Below are 21396 nucleotides of genomic sequence, written 5' to 3'. Positions count from 1 at the left end.
CCTAGCTAGAGATTGACAACGCATGCATTGTACTTGTACTGGTTTTTTATAGAAAAAGAATGTCAACAATGAAAGTGAAACTATGGTAAATCATGTGATTACTAATTTTATGCACATAAAATCATTCTAATACGGTTAAAAGCAATGAGAGACATCTATTTTAAATCTATAAAATCAAATCAAACAGACCTATAAAAATACAATTGCACGTGTTGATTTAATCAATTCATATCTTTATTTATGTTTACATCGCTTATATAGTCATCTGAGGTCAAATCGATTGTTAATTAGATGGCGTCTGGACTAAAATACACACGAAACGAACCTATATTTTATCTATCCCATGCTCTGTAAACTGTTTATTTTAGACTTTTGATAGTGTGGATAAATATTTTATATTGTTATAAATCAAATATGAGAATTTGAGTCAAATTGATGACCATGAATTTGACAGCTAGTGCCCTTTTAAGACAGAATTTTCAAATATAATAATATGCTTTGTTAGGTGTATAACTTCCATGTAAAATATCATAAATGATTTCTTCAATAGTCATTAACTTCAAATTCACACAGAAAAAATATGCATATTCTACAATTTAAACTAACATAAAGTAATGTAATCAGTCTTTTCTCATAAAATTTTTCAAAACAATTTTTTCTTTCATTTAAAAAAAAATTAAATATATATAATAAAATTGAAAATGGAAATGGGGAATGTGTCAAAGAGACAACAACCCGACCAAATAAAAAAACAACAGCAGAAGGTCACCAACAGGTCTTCAATGTAGCGAGAAATTCCCGCATCGGGAGGCGTCCTTCAGCTGGCCCCTAAACAAATATATACTAGTTCAGTGATAATGAACGCCATACTAATTTCCAAATTGTACACAAGAAACTAAAATTAAAATAATACAAGACTAACAAAGGCCAGAGGCTCCTGACTTGGGACAGGCGCAAAAATGCGGCAGGGTTTAACATGTTTGTGAGATCTCAACCCTCCCCCTATACCTCTAACCAATGTAGAAAAGTAAACGCATAACAATACACACATTAAAATTCAGTTCAAGAGAAGTCTGAGTCTGATGTCAGAAGATGTAGCCAAAGAAAATAAACAAAATGACAATAATACATAAATAACAACAGACTTCTAGCAGTTAACTGACATGCCAGCTCCAGACTTCAATTAAACTGACTGAAAGATTATGATTTCATCATATGAACATGAGGCACAATCCTCCCCGTTAAGGGTTTAGTATCATACCATCATAACATATATGAGAAGAACATAACCCGTGTCATGTCAACAACTGTTTTTAGAATAAATGTGTTTAGTTCCAACGCAAAGACCTTATCAGTGACTCAATATTAACGCCAAAATATGCAATCTTTAATGACTTGACAACAGTATCGTAATTATATCCCTTCTTAATAAGTCTATTCAAAGGTTTTGTAAGTTTCTGAGGTGAATACTGACACCTTTGTGTCCTCATTTGAATTGTTTTACATTGTCATTTCGGAGCCTTTTATAGCGGACTATGCGGTATGGGCTTTGCTCATTGTTGAAGGCTGTACTGTGACCTATAGCTGTTGATTTCTATGTCATTTTGGTCTCTTGTGAAGAGTTGTCTTATTGGCAATCATACCACATCTTCTTTTTTTTTATATTAACCTGTTTTTTTGGTCTTTAATGTTATTCCAAAACTTGAAAACATTTGATCAAGATAATGGTCTCTCCCTGTAATCTTTAATAAGAGGCTAATAAAACTTTACTGATTATAATATTTTTTTCACCCACATATGTTTAAGAAACAGACAAAAAATTTCGTTTTGTGTTCATTGTGGAGATGGACTTTGATTTAAATATTTACATATAGTTTCAAAAGTTTTATTTTGAATCTAAACTGAATCATTAACAAGTGGATTTGAATCCACTTTCAAATAATTTAGGATTCTGTAATGAGGAGTACCTAAATTGCAACCTTAATAAATTACAAATGCCCCTTCCACAAAAAGGTCTGCAGGCAATTGATGGGTGATGAAAATGTTCAACATTTCAAAGTTAACATTATGTGCCCAAATTTCAGTATTTGATTAGCTACTGTTACCTACAGCTTGAGATATTGACCAAAAATCATTAGTGATTTCTAAATCCGAAGGGGCATTTCTGCAGCAAAAAAAACAAATTTTTACCCAGACACATTCTGTATGCATGTGCCTGTCCCAAGTCAGCAGCCTGTAACTCAGTGGTTGTAGTTTGTTGCTGTGATTACTATTTGTTTTTGGTTAATTTCTTTTGTACATTAATTAGGCTGTCAGTTTTCCCGTTTGAATTGTTTCACATTTATCATTTTAGGGTTTTTCAAAGCTGACTATGCAGTATGGGGTTTGTTTATTGTTGAAGGTGGTACAATGACAAATAGTTGTAAATTTCTCAGTCATTTGGTCTCTTGTGAAAATGTCTCCTCGGCACCCATTCCCCATCTTCTTTTTTTATACTTGGTAAAAGCTGGACATACTTTTCATTGTATAACACATATAAACAATTCAGTCTTTCAATAGCTTATTGATTGGGTTTTTCATCACCCCTTGCAGCATTTTTGAACCAGGTTTGGCAAAAGTTGGACATGCTGGTCCATAAAATAACATTGCAAAGTCTGATAGATATTCATAAAGGCTCAAAGATTAGTTAAATATCAAAGTGAAAGAACTTTGTTATACACTACTTACTCATTCAGATGAGCTATACAATTGAATTTATTAAATGTTAACATACCAAATATCATATCTATAATTGTTTTACCTTCATGGCAATTCTAAGATCTGAAGATTTTTCTTGCAACCTAAGTGCCAGTCCACGTATATAAAATAACATCATTTCACATTGAGTGACATAATTAGCTACCACAGCCAATGACACAGAATTCAGCACCATTATTCCTAACAGCTCTATACAAAATAACACCCAATGTACTGTTTTACTGTAAAAATAACACTCTCATTAATAATGCTATAAAAATACAAAGGTAAGGTAAATATAATAATTATTATTCTAACAACACTGTAGTGTATGGCACATAACACATACAAACATTAAAACAAGAAAATGTTCCAAGTACACAGATGCCCCATCAGCACTATCATTTTCTATGTTCAGTGGACCGTGAAAATGGGATAAAATTGCTAATTTGGCATTAAAATTAGAAAGATCATATCATAGGGAACATGTTTACTAAGTTTCAAGTTGTTTGGACTTCAACTTAATCAAATACTACCTTGACCAAGTCTGACAGACGGACAAATGGACGAACCAACAAATGGACGAAGGAACTAACCAATTAAAGGAGACACAGACTAGAAAACATAAATTGGGCATAAAAATGGCAACTGATCCAGAAATATATTCATAAATGTCATATGTTATGCATACAATATGAAATCATAGCACAAAATTTATGATTAACAAACAAATATTTTACTTCAAATTTTTATTACCCATAAAAACTAGACATAATTGAGATGGGAGATGTGGATAAGCTGATATGGAGCATGTTTGTTAATTTATTACATAGTCTCTATATGTGCTGAGTGATTTATTCCACGATTTTAGTAAAAGTGTTGTATTTGTGAAATTTTTTGATCTTTTTCAAGGAAATTGTACATACATTATGGTGTATCCTCTGGTGTTGGTTAATATACATCTAATCTAAGTATATAATCTTTAAAATCATAACAGTTTTCAAGATATAGAGGGGACAAAATCTGTGACATAGGATTCATGGGACACGGGTGGTCAACTGAAACAATTTTTTGACCTTGAACTTTGACATAAAAAGTTATTCAAAAATTATGACACACCCTTAAGTGTTGGTTAATATACATATCAAGTATAAAGTATGAAACTATAACAGTTCCCTAGATACAGAGTTGATACAATTGATCACATTTGTTAGGGACAGACGGACGGACAGACAGACTGATCACTATAGGGCAACTTGCAACTTGGTGCAGTCCTAATAAATTTTCAACTATTTAACAAGAATCTACATATTTTTACCAGATATACAGATTAATGTATAATAAAAATATAACATTCTTTACCACTAAATAATAGTTTTAATTCTTACCCTGTGGCTTGAAAAAAAATCAACTTGGGAAAATCAAATGCCCATTCATACATTCCTTGTAAAATAAGTGTGCTGAAAACCCATAATGCTCCTAAAACTTGGAATAACCTGAAATACACAAAAAATGGAATATTCCTACACATTAAAAAAAAATCAAGTTGCTTTCAAGCATTTCATTTTGGACTCTGGTGTGTATATATAGCTTTGGACTGTAGGTAGAGAGTTGTCTGTAAATTACCAAGCATACCAAATCTCCTTGTTATTATATTACAATTAATGTAATTTATATAATTTTGATAGATTGGTGTTCAATGCCACTTTCAGTCGTATTGTGTTATTTCCTGTCAGTCAGTTTGTAATGGTGGAAGAAGTCGGAGTGCCTGGAGAGAAGCACAGCCTTAGGTAGAAAAACTGACAATCCTTGTCAATTGAAATTGGGAGTCCAGTGCACCTGTTAAATGCTGGAATTGTACTCACTTTATCTTATTTTCTATATTCATATACGACAATTAGTTATACTGTAAACATTTGCAACTTTACATTAGACATATAATAAACAGCTGCGCCATGAGCGCATGATACGCCCGACGTCTTGTGTGGAAGTTTTATGTAATAATCATAAATAGTTTCTGAGAAAGTTTTAAGCAATAACCATATATTGTTTTTGAGACACGGCGGGACATGTGAAACCCCCAACGCTGTTTTTTTTTTTACAAAAAACTAAATATCACTAAAATAAAATTTTGAATCAAAACCAAAAAGTATACAGATCTTTAGATTAATATAACAAAGAAGTGTGTAAAGTTTTAAGCAATAATCATAAATTGTTTTTGAGATACGGCACAACATGTAAAAAAAACCTCTCCCTTTTTTTACAAAATACTCAATAACTCAAAAATGAAATTTTGAATCATCACCAAAAAGTATACAGATCTTTAGATTAATATAACAAAGACATGTGTAAAGTTTTAAGCAATAATCATAAATCGTTTTTGAGATATGGTGCGACATGTAAAAAAACCCTCCCCCTTTTTTACAAAATACTCAATAACTCAAAAATAAAATTTTGAATCATCACCAAAAAGTATACAGATATTAAGATTAATATAACTAAGAAGTGTTTAAAGTTTTAAGCCATAATCAAGAATCGTTTTTGAGATACGGTGCGACATGTGAAAAAAACACACCCCTGTTTTAGTTACAAAGTGCCGTAACTCAAAAAGTTTTAATCTTATTTTCACCAAAAAGTATACAGATCATTTGACCATCATAAGAAACAACTATGTTAAGTTTCATGAAATTTGGATGAGTCGTTCTCAAGTTACGGTGCGACATGTTAACGCCGGACAGACAGACACCGGACATTTGTATACCATAATACGTCTGGATGAGTCGTTCTCAAGTTACGGTGCGACATGTTTACACCGGACAGACGGACGGACACCGGACATTTGTATACCATAATACGTCCCGTCAAAATTTTGACGGGCGTATAAAAACCAAAGAATCATATTATGTGTATGTTTCTGCAATTAATGCCATGTCTATAGAAAAGCAATATTTATCTAATGTAAACTTGTAGCCTATATATTTATTACCAGAATCCTCATCATAGGTCATACCTTAGTTTTTTTATCATTCTATGTTGAGATGATGCTCTGTTTGATAAAGGTGTGGCTTGTAAAAATACCTGTAATATAAATGGCAAATATATGGTGTTAATGATAAGTCATCTACTAAACAAGTGGGAAGATATACATGGTGTTAATGATAAGTCATCTACTAAACAAGTGGGAAGATATACATGGTGTTAATGATAAGTCATCTACTGAACAAGTGGGAATATATGTCTAGAAAACCATGGTAAATAACAGTTATATTGAGAAATGAAGTTGTCTCAGAGTAGCATCAAAATCAAGTTACTGGTTGAGAAAGTATTGAAAGATTTTCTCTTCCACAATTATTAAAATATAGAACAGTCAATGTTTTGCCTTTGGAAATTAGAAAACAACTTTTTTTTACATTATTTTTTGGGTCATGAAAAATACTAAAGTGCCACTTAAATGTTATGGTATGTTAGTTATGTTGATCAAATATTACAGACCTGTGTATTCACCACACAATAAAGTTTTCTTTTTTGGTCATTAAACTAGAAATGCAGATCAAAGATTTGAGATGCTTATATAATGTTACTAAAAAGTAAAGTACTGAAAATATCAAAGTCTAACGAAAAATGGAAAAATGGAAAGCACCTTTTATATCAAATGGCAAAATCAAAATCACTTTAAAGAGACACATTATGAGTTCCTAAAAAAAATAAGTCTTCAATGAAAGAGAAAATGTCACTGACAAAGGATTACAATCCAGCTCCATTCTATCCACCCTTGGCAAATTAAGCCAGAATTTGTGATCCACTACATAACAATTTCTATTGGTTGTAGGTGTAACCGGCTGCATCCAACCAAAAAGCACCTTGCAGAGACACGGTGTAAATGGGAAAAGTTAACAAATAGACTTGCAGATGTGCAATGAGACTCTACCCCAAAACATAGAATGTCAATATTATCCGACATATTTAAAGTTTGAAAGGCAATAATATCAAATTTATCACAAATTTGTTTGTAATTCTGTTCCTAGCCATTTTTTACAAGTCCAAACTTTATAAACTACAAGTGCTTTCATTGGTCAAGAATGATATAGGGTGTATCAATACATGGTGCAGCACTGTATTCACAAATTTTGGATAGTAACCTTTAGCTAGCCAAGATGAGTATATACAATAAACATGGGCTAAATTCTATATACTCATGTTTCAATCATTGTGAAGCAAATAAATGTAACTACTACTGACCTTCTCCATAATGGCATATAACTGTTCATTTTCTTGTATTCTGTAATGTACAAAGCCCATAATAAAGGCAACAAAATGTAAAATATTAGGTATAACATATGTTGTGATGACATGTTCACAAGCCTCTGGCGGGAGGGATCGCTTGGAATGACTGAGATTCTGTAGTATAAGGTCTGCAGGGCTGTATGTAGCTAACGGTTGATACTCATGTGTAGAATTTATAGATAGAGTGGTTAATGCTGCTGTTGTTGTCTGTAATATCTGAAACAAAAGTTCATAATTACTGACATACACTTTTTTTAAATTATTTTGACTACATTTAATATTTAAATGAATTTATAGAATTTATAGCACTTATGCATTTATATATCAAACCTAAAATTTATAATTATTTGTTTTTCACTTTCATCAACATGATCAATACCGGTAAATGATAAAAAAAAATCATTTTTCAGGAAAAAAGATTGATTGTTCATTTGTTGGTTGCTTAACATCCAGCGGCAAGTAGTTTTAAGCATGTACTGATTAGAACAATCAGCAAAAATGAAGCTATCAATATACCAGATAAGTCTCTGATTCTATATATGATCTTTATTAATACAATGATATAAGGGAAATAATCGAGTTTACCAGTATGTTAGAGGTTTTGAGTTTGATATAAGATCACTTTATAGTTTTCAATGACCTTTCAGTGTTCTCAGTTGGTGTGTACTTCCTTTCATAGCTCATCATTGAAACCAGTCCTAATAATTTTGCAACCCAGGCATGGTTTCTTCTACATAACCACATTATTATTTCAAAACATCATATTATATGTCATTTTTATCTGTAAATGGTTCCATATGTTGATCTACTTTTCTTTATTGAGAAGTAAATAGTGACCTTTCAGATGAACATCTGTCTTTTTGCAACATACAGACTTTTCATTTTACACAGACTTTACACAGACTTTAAGACTTCTTACAAAATTTGTGTACATAATTATATTTCAATGTTTTACTGCCTTTAGTAATACTTACACTTTTGGTATCTTTCTTTACATTAAGTTTCCACTGACAGGCAACAATCTCATAGATATAAACATACCACAACAATAGTACAATAAATACTGGATAAATAGTGTTCAACAGTGAGTATACTTTGCTGCCTGAGTTTATAGACTCACGACCAAAACCTCGCCATCCTATCTGAAACAATACATACTAAGCATAAGACATGTTTCTAACACTAGTGTAATCGATTGAATCTCAAATATCACAAAGAGTGACAAAATTTAAAGATTTGAAAAATTTGAAACTTATGAAAATATTTGTTTCCCCCTCAATTTACAGAACATTAAATAATATGCTACTTATACCATGTAAAATTTTATTACTAATCATTAACAATATATAAATGATGCTTTTGAGTCAAGTTGTATGGCAATGGAAACTTGAAGACATGTAGGATTGTAATGAAGCCAGAAGACTTGAATACATGTAGTCATGTACCAATTGGAAACGAAGACTTGAATACATGTACTTTTGGCAACGGAAACTTGAATATATATAATGTCATTTATGTACCATATATTTTGAAAAAAAGATGAGAAACCATAAAAAAATACTTTATTCACTGAATCACTGTCAACTCAAAACAAGACTTGATAGACACGTAAAATCTTACTCTTGCGTATCATAGTGATTCTCTGTCTTATCACAAGCTACTTATTTCTTATAATCTTTACACCTACTCACTAACAGAAGAAGTCTCCAATAAGGTCTCAGTATTTGTTGTTTACAGCGTCGTAGTGTTGTAGTAGTCAGATTTAAACTGTCTTCACCATCCAAATCTGCAATCTGTCAAAACAATGAGGGAAACATAATTATAATACACATCTTTTGCTGTTTATTTAAACCATGAAGACAATATGTAATACTGTGACATAATTAATGTTAATTACTATACCTTCCATGTCTCGCAGTAAAGGGGTCTTTACACACAATTGGGATCTTTTCATTTTTTTACAAGGATATTTGAATGTTCCATGAATTCAAGTGTTAATTTTAAAAGGGTGATTTATTTTATGAGTCAGAAATAATCAATAGCAAGAAAATACAGAAATGTGTCAGTAAGTTCAATGATTATCAGGGTTTTAGCTGTTGAAATTGAACAGAAGTATGGGATGCTACATATATTAGTTTAATGTATGCCCCCGCCACATTCTGTATGTATGTGCCTGACCCAAGTCAGGAGCCTGTAATACAGTGGTTGTCGTTGTACATGACCTACAGTTGTTAATTTCTGTGTCATTTGGGCTTTTGTGGAGAGCTGTCTTATTGGCAATCATACCACATAATCTTTTTTATGATTAATCATGATTTACCATACATGCCATATTAAACTTAATTATGATTTACCATACATGCCATATTAAACTTAATCATGATTTACCATACTGGACTTTATAATGATCTACTATAAATCCCTGATTTAGTCTTTACAAACTGGACACACAAACAAATATTTAATTCTATGATGAAATACATACATCTACTCTGATAGCACTGGTGTAGGAATCCCCAGACATGTCGCTGGCATGTTGTAGTTCTTGGTGTTCACCTGAAGTACTCATATTAATAATCTCTTCCTTCGGTACATCTTTTGTTTCTTCAATATCATTTGTTTCTAAATCATTATCATTAGACATCTGTTCCTCCTAGAAATAAGAAAAATACATGCAATAAATTCTTTGCGATTTGTTTTTTTATCAAAGAAAATTCATTGGGGGTAGGCTTTGCAAAGGGGGTACAAGCCCTCTCCCACTGTCAAATCTGTATCATAGAAAAGTTTGGGTTTTTTCCTTCTGAAATTCAGGTTTGCAACTCCTGTCAGCTCCTATTTAAAATTTACCTCCCTCTAACTCCACTGAAATTGTGTAAAATAGAAAAACAATTTGAACTGCCTATTCACTAATGACATGTGCACCCCTGCTAAACCAGGTAACCAATTACAAAAATGTATATGACAGGAAGTTGAAGAGCAATGTATGTTAACTAACACATCAAACACTCACTGTACATCATGCACAAATGAATGTGGTTAAAAAATTTCAGGAAGCTCTGGTTTGTAGTTCATATAACAAATGTGACTTAAATTTCATACGTTGTCATATTGTGCAAAAATATATCGAGTATTTATCATGTTTAGGGGTAAAAATGAAGTTGTTGAGTTATAATTATAAATGTGATAGGTACCACACAGATTTGCATGCTCATATGAAGCCAGATACTAAATCTTATTTGCAACTCCTGAAAAAATATGCCTAGTAAAGTGTTCATGCCTTCATAGTTACAAGAACAAACACTCATGGACCCTGGGTTTAAATATCCCCCTTTTCTAACTTGCCCTCTGTCAGACCATTGTAAACTCAACACAATCAAATGAACCACTGAATACAACATAACTAAGCTTTGCAAGAGGTGTATGTGCTATATTTTATCACAAATAATAAGAACGGCTATATTACTCAGGACCTCATCTAAACCAGTTTGGAATCAAAACTATTTATTTTTAATTCCACATGATTACATAAATTATCCACTCACCAACATGAAGATTTTCACTTTGTAAGTTTTCCTAGACTAGCTGATAACACATTAACTTAATGGATAATGTGATGTACACATAAGATGACAGACAATTACTTATGTTTAGTTTATTATACAGGTTATATACATACAGTAAATGTATATCCTCCACAGGATATAAATGTGAAGTCATGTTAACAGAGTATGACACTATTATCATCCTGTAAATAATATATCACCTGTTACCTTATACAGCTTCTTATTAATGTTTAAATCATACTAAACAATTATCATATCATATTTGGAATTTACACATGTGTATAAATAAGTTATTCAGAGTACTTCTAATAGGACCACTTAATTGAAACAACTTTATATAGAGTAATAAAAATATATACTTGAAATACAAGGATGATGTTTGTATACCAGAAAAAAAAGGAAGCTATTTTGAAATTTAGAAAGTCGTATGTACTTTATGAGTAAGGCTTGTCATCGGAATTAAAAAAATTATGTGCATATTTTCAACTTTATTTTACAAAACACAGATTTGTTGTTTGAATCATTTTTTCTCCAATTTTGCCATATAAGGGGAGATAACTCAGAGAAAGTTACTTTTACAATAGAATGTGTTGTGAATTAATACATTGTATTATGTACTTAAGACAGTGAGCCTGGTAACCCCATTTTTTCTTATTCTTGTCTGAGCTATCTTCTTAAATTCTATAGTGTAGTTTTGTTCTGTTATCACACAAAATTGAGTTTTTCATTCATCATGTTCATAATCTATACAAAATCTGACAGGTTTGCACAACCTGTAGCGTAAAAAAAAGCAAGGTGATCCATACTTTTTAAAATATTTTTGAAAAATGCATGATATAAACTTCATTCTGATTTAAAATTATTAAATAAATTCTATGGATTTTAATTTAGACCACCTATCTACCTTTAATTAATAAATAAAAACACATGAGCAATAAGCATGATAAGTTTGCATTGTATTTTATAATTAGAAATGACAGAAAAAAGGTCCATGTAGTTATTTCTGTGAATAGAATATATCTTCTAATATCAATTACCCCCTTTAGATGTTGAAACTGTCCATAAGTCTTACCTTAAGGTTAAAATATGTGACCATTATTTAACCAATTAAATCACAAATGTACAAAACGTTCATTATCCGATGCAAACTTGGTATAAAACATTACACAAATATTCTATAGAGAACACTTCTTGATATATATGACCATCAAATTACAAAGTCATGATCACTGAAATGACTTTTGTGCATCTATGTATCAAGATAAGATAACCAGGGTAGACTGACGTTAGGTAACAGACCCTGTCCTAAATAAAGGATGCTTACTACCTATATAGTGTTAGCAACCTTATAAGGTAATGAGATAATTGTTGATAATTTACTGATATGGGAACATTTTTATCATTAGTCCATGTAGTGCAGATGTCAAACTCTGATTGTGTCAGAAGTATAAAGGATATAATTACTAACTATACTATCAAGAATTGGAAACAACACAAATGACAGGGTTTAAGGAAGTACACCACTAAGTAATGGCCCCATTGCTTTCTATGTTAAATTCCTCAATTTCCAGTGGTCACAGCTCTTATATCTTAAGTTCAAATAAAGTGACAATCATTACATGTCAAAGCAACACCTTCTGGTGTCCTGTAATGAAAAAATAAACATACCTTACATGGAGTATAAGAAAGAACTGGTTCCCAGAACTACGGATGTACCAAAATAGGTACTTTCGATCTGACAAAAAGGCAAAATGTACCCTCCTTTTTAAATTTCATGCCATTTTTTTTATTATTCAAATTTATCAGTCAAAAATTGATCTGCAATGATCACCAGTCATGCAGCTTTCATTTGATACCACCAAAATTAATAAAATATTCTAAATATTTTGAAAGTTATGTCCATGCGTAGGAACTATTTTGTGTTAAATATATGTACTACTTTCTGGTATGTGCTTTCAGGCCGGGCGCGAAGTAGTGGTGTTACACCTTAATATGCTTGTAAGCGGTAAACTCTCCCTCTATCCTGGGACAGTAGTGTAACAGCACAACATAAGAACAAACTAATAAAATGCCTCGCTGAGCGCATCCTGATACGACTGGACTTTTTTGTTGCTAACATAACATTTGACGGACTTTTTGTTGCTAAAATAATATTTGAAGGACTTTTTTGTTGCTAACTTAAAATTTGACAGACATTATTGTTGCTTACATAAGATTTGACGGACTAAATAGTGTTGCTAATATAAGATATTGACAGACTTGTTGCTAACATAAGATTGGGCATACATAAATAAATTTGACGGACAATATATATTTGAGATTTTTAACTAACATTGGAGATCTTATCCTAGTTGAAAGTCATATTTATATCCTGCAAAATACCGCTGCCATTAAACATTAAACATACACATTTTGGATCTTTCAATTTACTTTATTTAATCAATAGTTTTATCAAATCTGTTGCTAACATAATTTCGTGTCAAATCTTTTCTTTATGGAATCTGCCATATGATGGTTGGGGAAAATTTGACTGCAACTGGAAAATGAGGATATTTGGATACGGACAGAAATTTTGTCTTGTAACAGGCCACCTTTGGACCCTCAAAGAGTTGTTGCAAGGGTTCTTAACATGCAAAGAGCATGGCACTCTCTTAACACGAGGCATTGGATTTAACATCCCCATTCTGACTGGATGTTGCTTCAAACTTGATACAACCTATACAGCCAAATGGATGCCTTACTTTGACAAGCGTTTTACTGCCGGTCAAAGAAGACCAAGTGACCATATTTCTACTTCCGAGTCACCCATGGGGATCTAAACTGTTTGTACCATTACCCCCAAAATCAATCCCAACCTTCCTTTGGTGACATTGAACGTAAAATTTCATAGAGATCCATTTACTGTAACTAAAGTTATTGAAATCTCCAGCTCCTCTAGAATGATCTTGAAACCTGAAAATCAAAAAATTGAAAGGGAACTAACTTCCTTTTATGAATCAATCCCTGAAGAATAATGTAAAAAGAAATAAATCCATTGGTTAAGTTGTCTTAATTGAAAAGATAAGGGTCCTAATAACTTTGAAATGACAAACAGACAATGGTTTATCACATTATGTCCTCAGTCTTCAACAAGCATATGAAAACAACAGAAATGACACTTGTCCATGAACATGAATTCACCATCAAGTATAAAAATGAACATTTTATAAACAGGACAAAGTCTTGTTTTTTAAAATGAAAGTCAAATTAGGTATAATTAAAAACAATATCTGGACTTTAAATGTCTAACAGAGATCAATATACAATGTACTTCATCTAATCTATAACCTTTAGTACACTAAGGTCACAGTAAAATTACATTCATGTATAAAACATTAACCCTTATAATGTCTGACACAAAAGGTCAAACTTTAGGTACAAAGTTATATACCATGATATATATCTGTTTATTCAGGTAAGTTCAAAAATCACTTTCTAAATAAACCAGTGTCCATCATACCAAACATTACGTACTCTTTCCAAATGTATATGTATATCAATAATGGTCAGTAAAAGATTCAGAATTAGCACAATCATGACAACAGTGGATTGGTTTCAGAAATATATAATTTTTGAAAGAATAAGACAGCTACATGTACATGATGTAGAGTCTAGATAAACAGTATATTCGTGATATTTCATTTCTCCCCCATCCCCCAGCCCATGAAAGCAAAGGATGAGAAGAGCAGGAATATTTGATCAAAATTAGTCTCAAATGTTGCATATGGTCATGATGGAAACCAATTCTATTTATGGTTGTACCCCTCAATTGAACATGTCAATTAATTGTTCAAGTATGCTACTAGATCATTATAAGCTCAGGAAAAAAACCTGCATCAAATAAATTGATTGGTAATAATGCAGCACTTGTCAGATTTAACACTTTTGAAAACCTTATTCCTCTGTAAATACTTTTAAATGTTAATAAACACCAAGAAGACCACACGTCCATGCCAGAAAAACCTGCAATTTAATCAAAAATACATCTTAGGCTCTGTTCCACAATGTCTATTTTAGCAACAGCCTCATTGGCATAATGCCCTAAAAATCACAACTATAATTCTGATTTTTAAATGATTTATTAAGATCTAGACATTTAAACTTTATTGTACTAAATTTATATGACCTTCAACAATGTTCATAAACAAAAATAAACCATGTTGTAAATTACTTGTGTGGAATGATTCTTTGATAGGGTGCCAGATAATAGAAGGGTTGTAGGTCGCAGTGAATTCTTAAGTCTGAGTACATCTATCATGTTTGTCCACTGAAAGTGGAATAAAAATTACGGGAAAAGACCAATGAATATATTGTAAAAGAGATCTAGAATTCAATTTTGGCAAAGTACTAGTATTGCAGGATACTGGATTGTGTTTTATTTTTCTATATTTTTATCAATTTCAGAGTAATTAAAAATTGCTAATACATATAAATGTCTGACAGCAAATATTTTATGTAAGTAGTAAGTAAAACTTTTAATTCGGTTTTGGATATATTGGACAAACATACTACAACACAAGGTCTATTTATTAATGAGGTTTTCACTGAATATAAAAACATATATATGGACCATAATTTGGTATTCGGCCTTTGGTTTCTTTTTGTTTCCTTTTTTATAAGTTCTAAAATTTTAACTTTTATTTTGTGGGTTGTGTTGGTGTTGGAATAGTATGAACGGAACAATTGAGTTTTTCGAGAAAAAATTAATACATTTTGATTCACCGTTTACGTGACATGAAACCAAACAGGAAACCAATCTTTATTTTCTTTATTTTGCACAATATAATTCAAAAGGCATAAATAAACACCATTACTAGTGTTACTTGCTTTATGTTAATATTTAAAATCTATTTTCAATGTTATATCAAAGTTTTTTTTAAACCTGACAGGAAACCATAAGAAACCGAAAGCATTTTTTTTTAGTTTTATTTTATTGCAAAATCTGCTTAAAATAATCTGAACAGTATACTTTTTCTTAAAATCCATCTCAAATGTAACAGTATTATAAAACTTCTAAATATGTGCTTGTTTTGAAAACAATTAGTACAATTTATTCAGAATTTTCCATATTTTCTTCATTGATACAGGATACCATAATCGTTGTATCTTGATGTTTAAGCCAAAAAAAGGTATTTATATTTGGTTTTGATATTCCAGTCATATACAATTTATTCCAAATCATTGGCAATGTAACATTCTTTAAATCCAGTAAAGAAAAAAACTTTTAACTTGGAATTAAAATCTTTAAAATAGGCACAATGTGATACTTGTGACCTGTACACCATCTACATGGTTTCCACATTTTAACCTACTTTAGTGGGCTAAAATCAATAAAGTACTTCCTTTCAAGTCATGCATGGTAAAAGTTTACTTCTCCTTTGACAAGTTTATTGCGTTTCTGATAAGTGTTTGCAGAACATGAATAAAAAATATTAATTAAAAACTGTGACAAGATGCCAACTTTGTACATTCCAAGTGTAGCGGTATATTAACATGTATTTTTTATTAAATTATATTTATTTACCTAAAATATCCAGTAATATTTACTGCTGAAGTTAAATCAATCCAACGAGCATTGGTACAATGATAAAAGACGTAATTTCGATTGATTTTTCCAAGGACTCTTCACGTCATTATCGGGAAACGAGGGGTGTTCTAACGTCTGTCAAATCTGAAATCGATTTTGTCAAGTCATTGGGCATTTATTTTCACACAGGATCGTATGTAACATTCTGCACATAGGAAAAATAACAGACCACCGGCGCAATCTCTTTGACAATTGTATTTTCCTCTTTTAAACAAGACGAAACAAGTCTACAGATTATGTTTGCTAACATCCCGTTGGAAACAAAAACAATGTTTAGACCTAGTTTTTTGTACATCTGGCCGTAATGGCGTTATCACATGGTAGTCACATGTTTCACGTATGACCGGAAATGATTAGAACTTAAGGACAAAAACAATTTTAATAAATAACTGGACTTCTGTTTCGTGTGAAATGTAACGCATAACGCTAACGTCATTTTCTTACTTAATTATTACGAAGATCAAAACAAGAATGCAAATCATCTCTGATTTACCTGTTTGAACATCTCGCGAGAATTCATATTTGCATATTGTTTTTAAGAATTCTATTACAACAAAGCAGATTACATCATCTAAAATTTGCGTTATGAAATCGGACACAAAAATCACGCCACTGTTCTTACATCTGCTACATAAATACTTATAGTTCTCGGCATTTTCTTCTCACTATTCTTATTGGTCGATGTTATTTGTTATTTGAAAGCAAAAGTTACGAATTTGCCGGTGACGATTATCTACAAATCAGTCCGCGTTATGCTCTTTGGAAGCAAAAAATAACGCGAGAAACGACACAAAAATACGGTGGCAGAATCTTTGAAATTCGTATATTTCAAATTTTTTTCTAGGGAAGAGTAGCATACACTTGTATGTTGATAAAAATTATGGCATCTTTAGATGTGGTTAAAACTTTTCTTACAGTAATTCACATTTTATCACTTTTCTATAGTGATAGGAAACGGAGCCCAATAGCAAATTATGGTCCATATATGCAAAAACAAATAAAACAAGGCATGCAGAATATGCAAATAAATATGGCCAACAAAAATTATATATATATATGCAAGTTTCCTATTACATTTTAGAAAAAAATAGGTAAAATATAGGATTATTTGTAATTTCACCATATATTTTTTTTACATTGCGTCTAATGGGAGGGACATTCTGACTTTAAGTGATTATTGCAAAATGACAAAAAAAACTTTAGGGTACATGTATGCTATTTTTTAGCAGTGGTAAAAAAGAAAGAAGGGAGGGTACGGTTAACATGACGGTATTAGGAAACATGCATCTTTTTTTTATTTAGACCAGTTATAATATAACAACCACACTTACCTCTTGCTCAGCATTGAATTTTAATTATACATGTATCTTTCTAACACTAATAACACTATGCAAAGCACTATAACAGATATAATTTTTAAAAGTTAGAGCTAAAACTTTCAGTAAATAATATAAACTGGAGGCTCTTAAGACCCTGTGTCTCTCACCTTAGTCTATGTGCATATTAAACAAAGGACACAGACGGATTTATTACAAAATTGTGTTTTGGTGATGGTGATGTGTTTGTAGATCCTACTTTACTGAACATTCTTGCTACTTACAATTTCTCTATCTATAATAAACTTGGCCTTTCAGTAACAGAAGAAAATATTTTTTTTTAAATTTACAAAAATTTACCAAATCAACATGACTAATGAAAATTGTTAAAAATTTACTGTAAAGGGCAATAACTCCTTGAGGGGTTAACTGACCATTTCAATCATGTTGACTTATTTGTAGATCTTACTTCGCTGACCATTATTGCTGTTTACAGTTTATCTTTATCTATAATACATGTAGTATTCAAGATAATCACCAAAAACGGCAAAAATTTCTATAAAATTATGAATTTAAGACAGCAACCCAACAACCAGTTGTCTAATTCATCTGAAAATTTCACGGTAGATAGATATTGACTTGATAAACAAACCCCTCGACAGATTTGCTAAGTTTGGTTAAATTTGGCCAAGTAGTTTCAGAAAAGAATATATTTGTAAAAAATTACAACAATTTATGAAAAATTGGTAAAAAATGACTATAAAGGGCAATAACCCTTTCCTTCATAATGACGCCTGTGTAGTACCTCAATTAAAATGCTTTGACTACAAAGTGTCTATGTACAGTAGACTTAATAAAATTGGTATTCAATATGAAAAGGAATATCATAGGAACATCTGATTTAAATTTATTTGATGAAATAGTTGTTTTTCACAATGCATTAATACTTTAAAGCATATTTTCAACATTTTATTGAAAAATCCAAGTATGCAAAAAAAAATTCAATGGAGGGAAATGTTAAGGGGTCAACTGACCATTTTTGTCATCATTTGGTCATGTTGACATATTTCATTTTGTAGATCTTACTTCGCTAAACATTATTGCTGTTTACAGTTTATCTTTATCTATAATCATGATAATAATATTCAAGATAATAACCCAACAGCAAAATTTTTTTTAAATTACCAATTCAGGGGCAGCAACCCAACAACCAGTTGTCCAATTCATCTGAAAATTTCAGGGCAGATAGATGTTGACTTGATAAACAATGTAACCTTATGTCAGTTGCTCAAAATGCTTTAAAATTCAGATTTATAAGCCAAATTCTACAGTTTACCCCTATGTACTATTTTTAGCCATGGCGGCCATCTTGGTTGGTTGGCCAGTTCACCGGAAAACATTTTTAAAACTAATTACCCCAATGATGATTGTAGCCAAGTTTGGTTAAATTTTCCCAGTAGTATCAGAGTAGAAGATTTTTGGGCCAGGTGTCAGAGCTAAAAATAAAGTATAGCCTTTCAACTACCAAATTTTATATTTTCAAGACCCCATAATTTTTTGCACTACTACACTGTAACAGTACACTCACCTACTGCTCTATTGTATGAAATATGTTTTAATATTTTGTGTATTGTAAAACTTATATGCTTGATTTACTATTGAATAAAAATATTATTATTGTGATTATTATTGGGGCGAGTTGGTTAACAAAAATAGGGGCGAGTAGTCTATAACTATGACTTTATAATAGTCTCAGTTTTAAATCTTAAATTTTGAAATATAACCAGAGTGACACAACTTTTTCGAAGTAATTAAAAACTACTTTTCTTAAACCTTACTAAATATCTGTATTTTGGCAGTGCTGTCATTTTGATTTCAGTTTGTTAAGATTTCTCACTCCCGCGGTAATTTCATTTTTCTCACCGGAAATGTAGAGTTATTGTTCTTGACCATTCATGACGCAAGATGACCATTTTGATTGGTTTACGAATATTTGATTTATCCAATGAAACGAAGATACACAATATACAAATTTCAAAGCTTGATGTCGGATTTGTTTACAACACTAAAAAATAATTGAGTTAAAACCAAAGGGTGCAGTATTATGACATTTTACCAGTAATTAATTTTAGACTGCTGAAAGATATACATTTTGTGATTGTTTTGTAAAGAAATTGTGAACAGAAAAATGAACACGAGGAAACAGAAGCACCAAACAGGCTTTGAAGTTAAAAAATCAAAAGCAGCTGTTTCTCAGGTAAACTGGTCCACACACAGCAGAATGTAAAATTAATCTAAAAAATATACATAGGCGTGCGTTCCGTTATGTAAGTAACAACTACCACAACACCAGTAATGTACCATCTATGTTAATAATGCACTACAATGCTCACTCCATATAACTATTATAAGGCACAAAATGTGCACCATAATTCAGTTCCCTTGTTTTGTAACCCCCATTGACATAATGGTTACATTGGTAACACTCATACAAACTATCATAAATCATCATACTCAAAAATATCTATCACACTCACAGAGCTCAGTCTCAAAACTAGTCCAAATAATTATGACGTTTGGCAAGGCTATTTTAATTTTTTTTCTGGGACGCCTTCCTATGAAGGCGTCCCAGAAAAAAGAAAATAGACTTGCCAGACGTTATAATTATATGGACTACCTCAAAACATGACATAAGGACCTATGAGCTACGGTTCCGCAGCTACCTCAAAACCAGACTTATTACATAAAATGCACATCAGTATCTAACCTTATTTTAGGCAGGAATATTTCAAAAAGGAGTTAAATGAAGAAGAAATAACAGACATTCCTTTCATGTAGATCAAAACAAATAATTTCTTTTGCCAGGTCAAATTTCATGAAACTCGTTGAACCCCCTCCCCCTCCCACTTCCGTCCTGGGATTGTAAAGTAGAACAGTCATGCCCATTTTTACAGGTATATGTACTTCTACAATGTGCTTTATCTGTTGTCGAAGATATACTAGAATTGTTCTTGTTATCGCTGAGGTCTTCTGAAGGGACAACAAAGGGGGTGGTAAGGGGTTATTTTCGTGCAACCGACGTGATTGCTGTTTTTTATTTCACATTCAACATGTTTTTACTTTTTTAATTGACGTTCAGTTGTGCAAGACGGGTGCCTCGTTCAACGTGTTCTGCTTATTTAGTTTTACGTGCATCGTCATTTTCAAAGTCTTATTTTTCGTGCTCGGTATTTTTCAAATAAAATTCAAACTCTTGGCAGGGATTGTCAAGAAATACTTTTTTATAAGCCATAAACCAATCATATCATAATTGTGTATACTAAATCAGGAATATCAAATAAAACAAAGAGATAATATATATACAAGAAGACAGTGACTCAGTCACAAAAGGTTCAAATAAAAGTATTTATTTTTTAAGTGCAACGTTCATTACAGAAATTGTCTTATTTCACGTTTTTTTTTCGTGCAAGCACCCCCCCTTTACCACACTCAACATAGTGTTAAATTTTCAATTAAAAAAATTACACCATCACTATATATAATATATGCATTTTATGATCAGGTAAATTGTTTCATTTTTTAAGTATATTTTTTTATTAAAATGAAATACATTTACTCTGCATGTTTGACACCTGTTTGATTCAAACTGAATTATATATACATGTATGTAAAGGTTATTAAAAAATCTTTCGAGTGTTCAAAATCAGCAGCTTACCCGACAGATCTTCTCGCACAATCCAATACAAGAATAATAATACATTCACACATTTATTCTATCAGACCTATACAGACCACTAAAGATTCTACAAATTCTGATTAAACACAAAAACAGGAACAATATTTCGGTATCAGGTCTGTTTGCGCCCAATAG

The 21396-nt window shown here is 31.5% G+C and overlaps 2 protein-coding genes across 4 annotated transcripts in view; one reads left to right on the top strand and one right to left on the bottom strand.

Annotated features, from left to right (window-relative positions):
* LOC134712638 (uncharacterized) overlaps positions 1-19485 on the bottom strand; it is a 27072-nt gene extending 7587 nt beyond the window's left edge. The window contains exons 1-8 of one of the 3 annotated variants that reach the window (XM_063574375.1): positions 19364-19485; positions 9506-9673; positions 8712-8813; positions 7995-8162; positions 6976-7236; positions 5747-5814; positions 4125-4232; positions 2801-2978 (exon numbers count right to left, since the gene is read on the bottom strand). In XM_063574375.1, the coding sequence (XP_063430445.1) occupies positions 2801-2978; positions 4125-4232; positions 5747-5814; positions 6976-7236; positions 7995-8162; positions 8712-8813; positions 9506-9673; positions 19364-19393 (1083 nt within the window). In that variant the 5' untranslated portion in view covers positions 19394-19485. Of the gene's footprint in view, positions 1-2800; positions 2979-4124; positions 4233-5746; positions 5815-6975; positions 7237-7994; positions 8163-8711; positions 8814-9505; positions 9674-10562; positions 10679-11655; positions 11818-19363 lie in introns of those variants that run through there. The other 2 variants (XM_063574376.1, XM_063574377.1) reach the window with 2 other exon arrangements.
* The window catches only part of LOC134712640 (G2/mitotic-specific cyclin-B3-like), a 16179-nt gene continuing 14266 nt past the window's right edge, over positions 19484-21396 (top strand). Inside the window, exon 1 of the mRNA XM_063574378.1 lies at positions 19484-19782. Within this exon, the coding sequence (XP_063430448.1) occupies positions 19714-19782 (69 nt within the window). The 5' untranslated portion in view covers positions 19484-19713. The remainder of the gene's footprint in view (positions 19783-21396) is intronic.

Source organism: Mytilus trossulus, chromosome 3 (assembly GCF_036588685.1).
Source record: "Mytilus trossulus isolate FHL-02 chromosome 3, PNRI_Mtr1.1.1.hap1, whole genome shotgun sequence".
NCBI classification, from domain to species: Eukaryota; Metazoa; Mollusca; class Bivalvia; order Mytilida; family Mytilidae; genus Mytilus; species Mytilus trossulus.
Note: the sequence above shows the minus strand (reverse complement) of the source record. Positions and strands in the feature narration are given on the sequence as shown.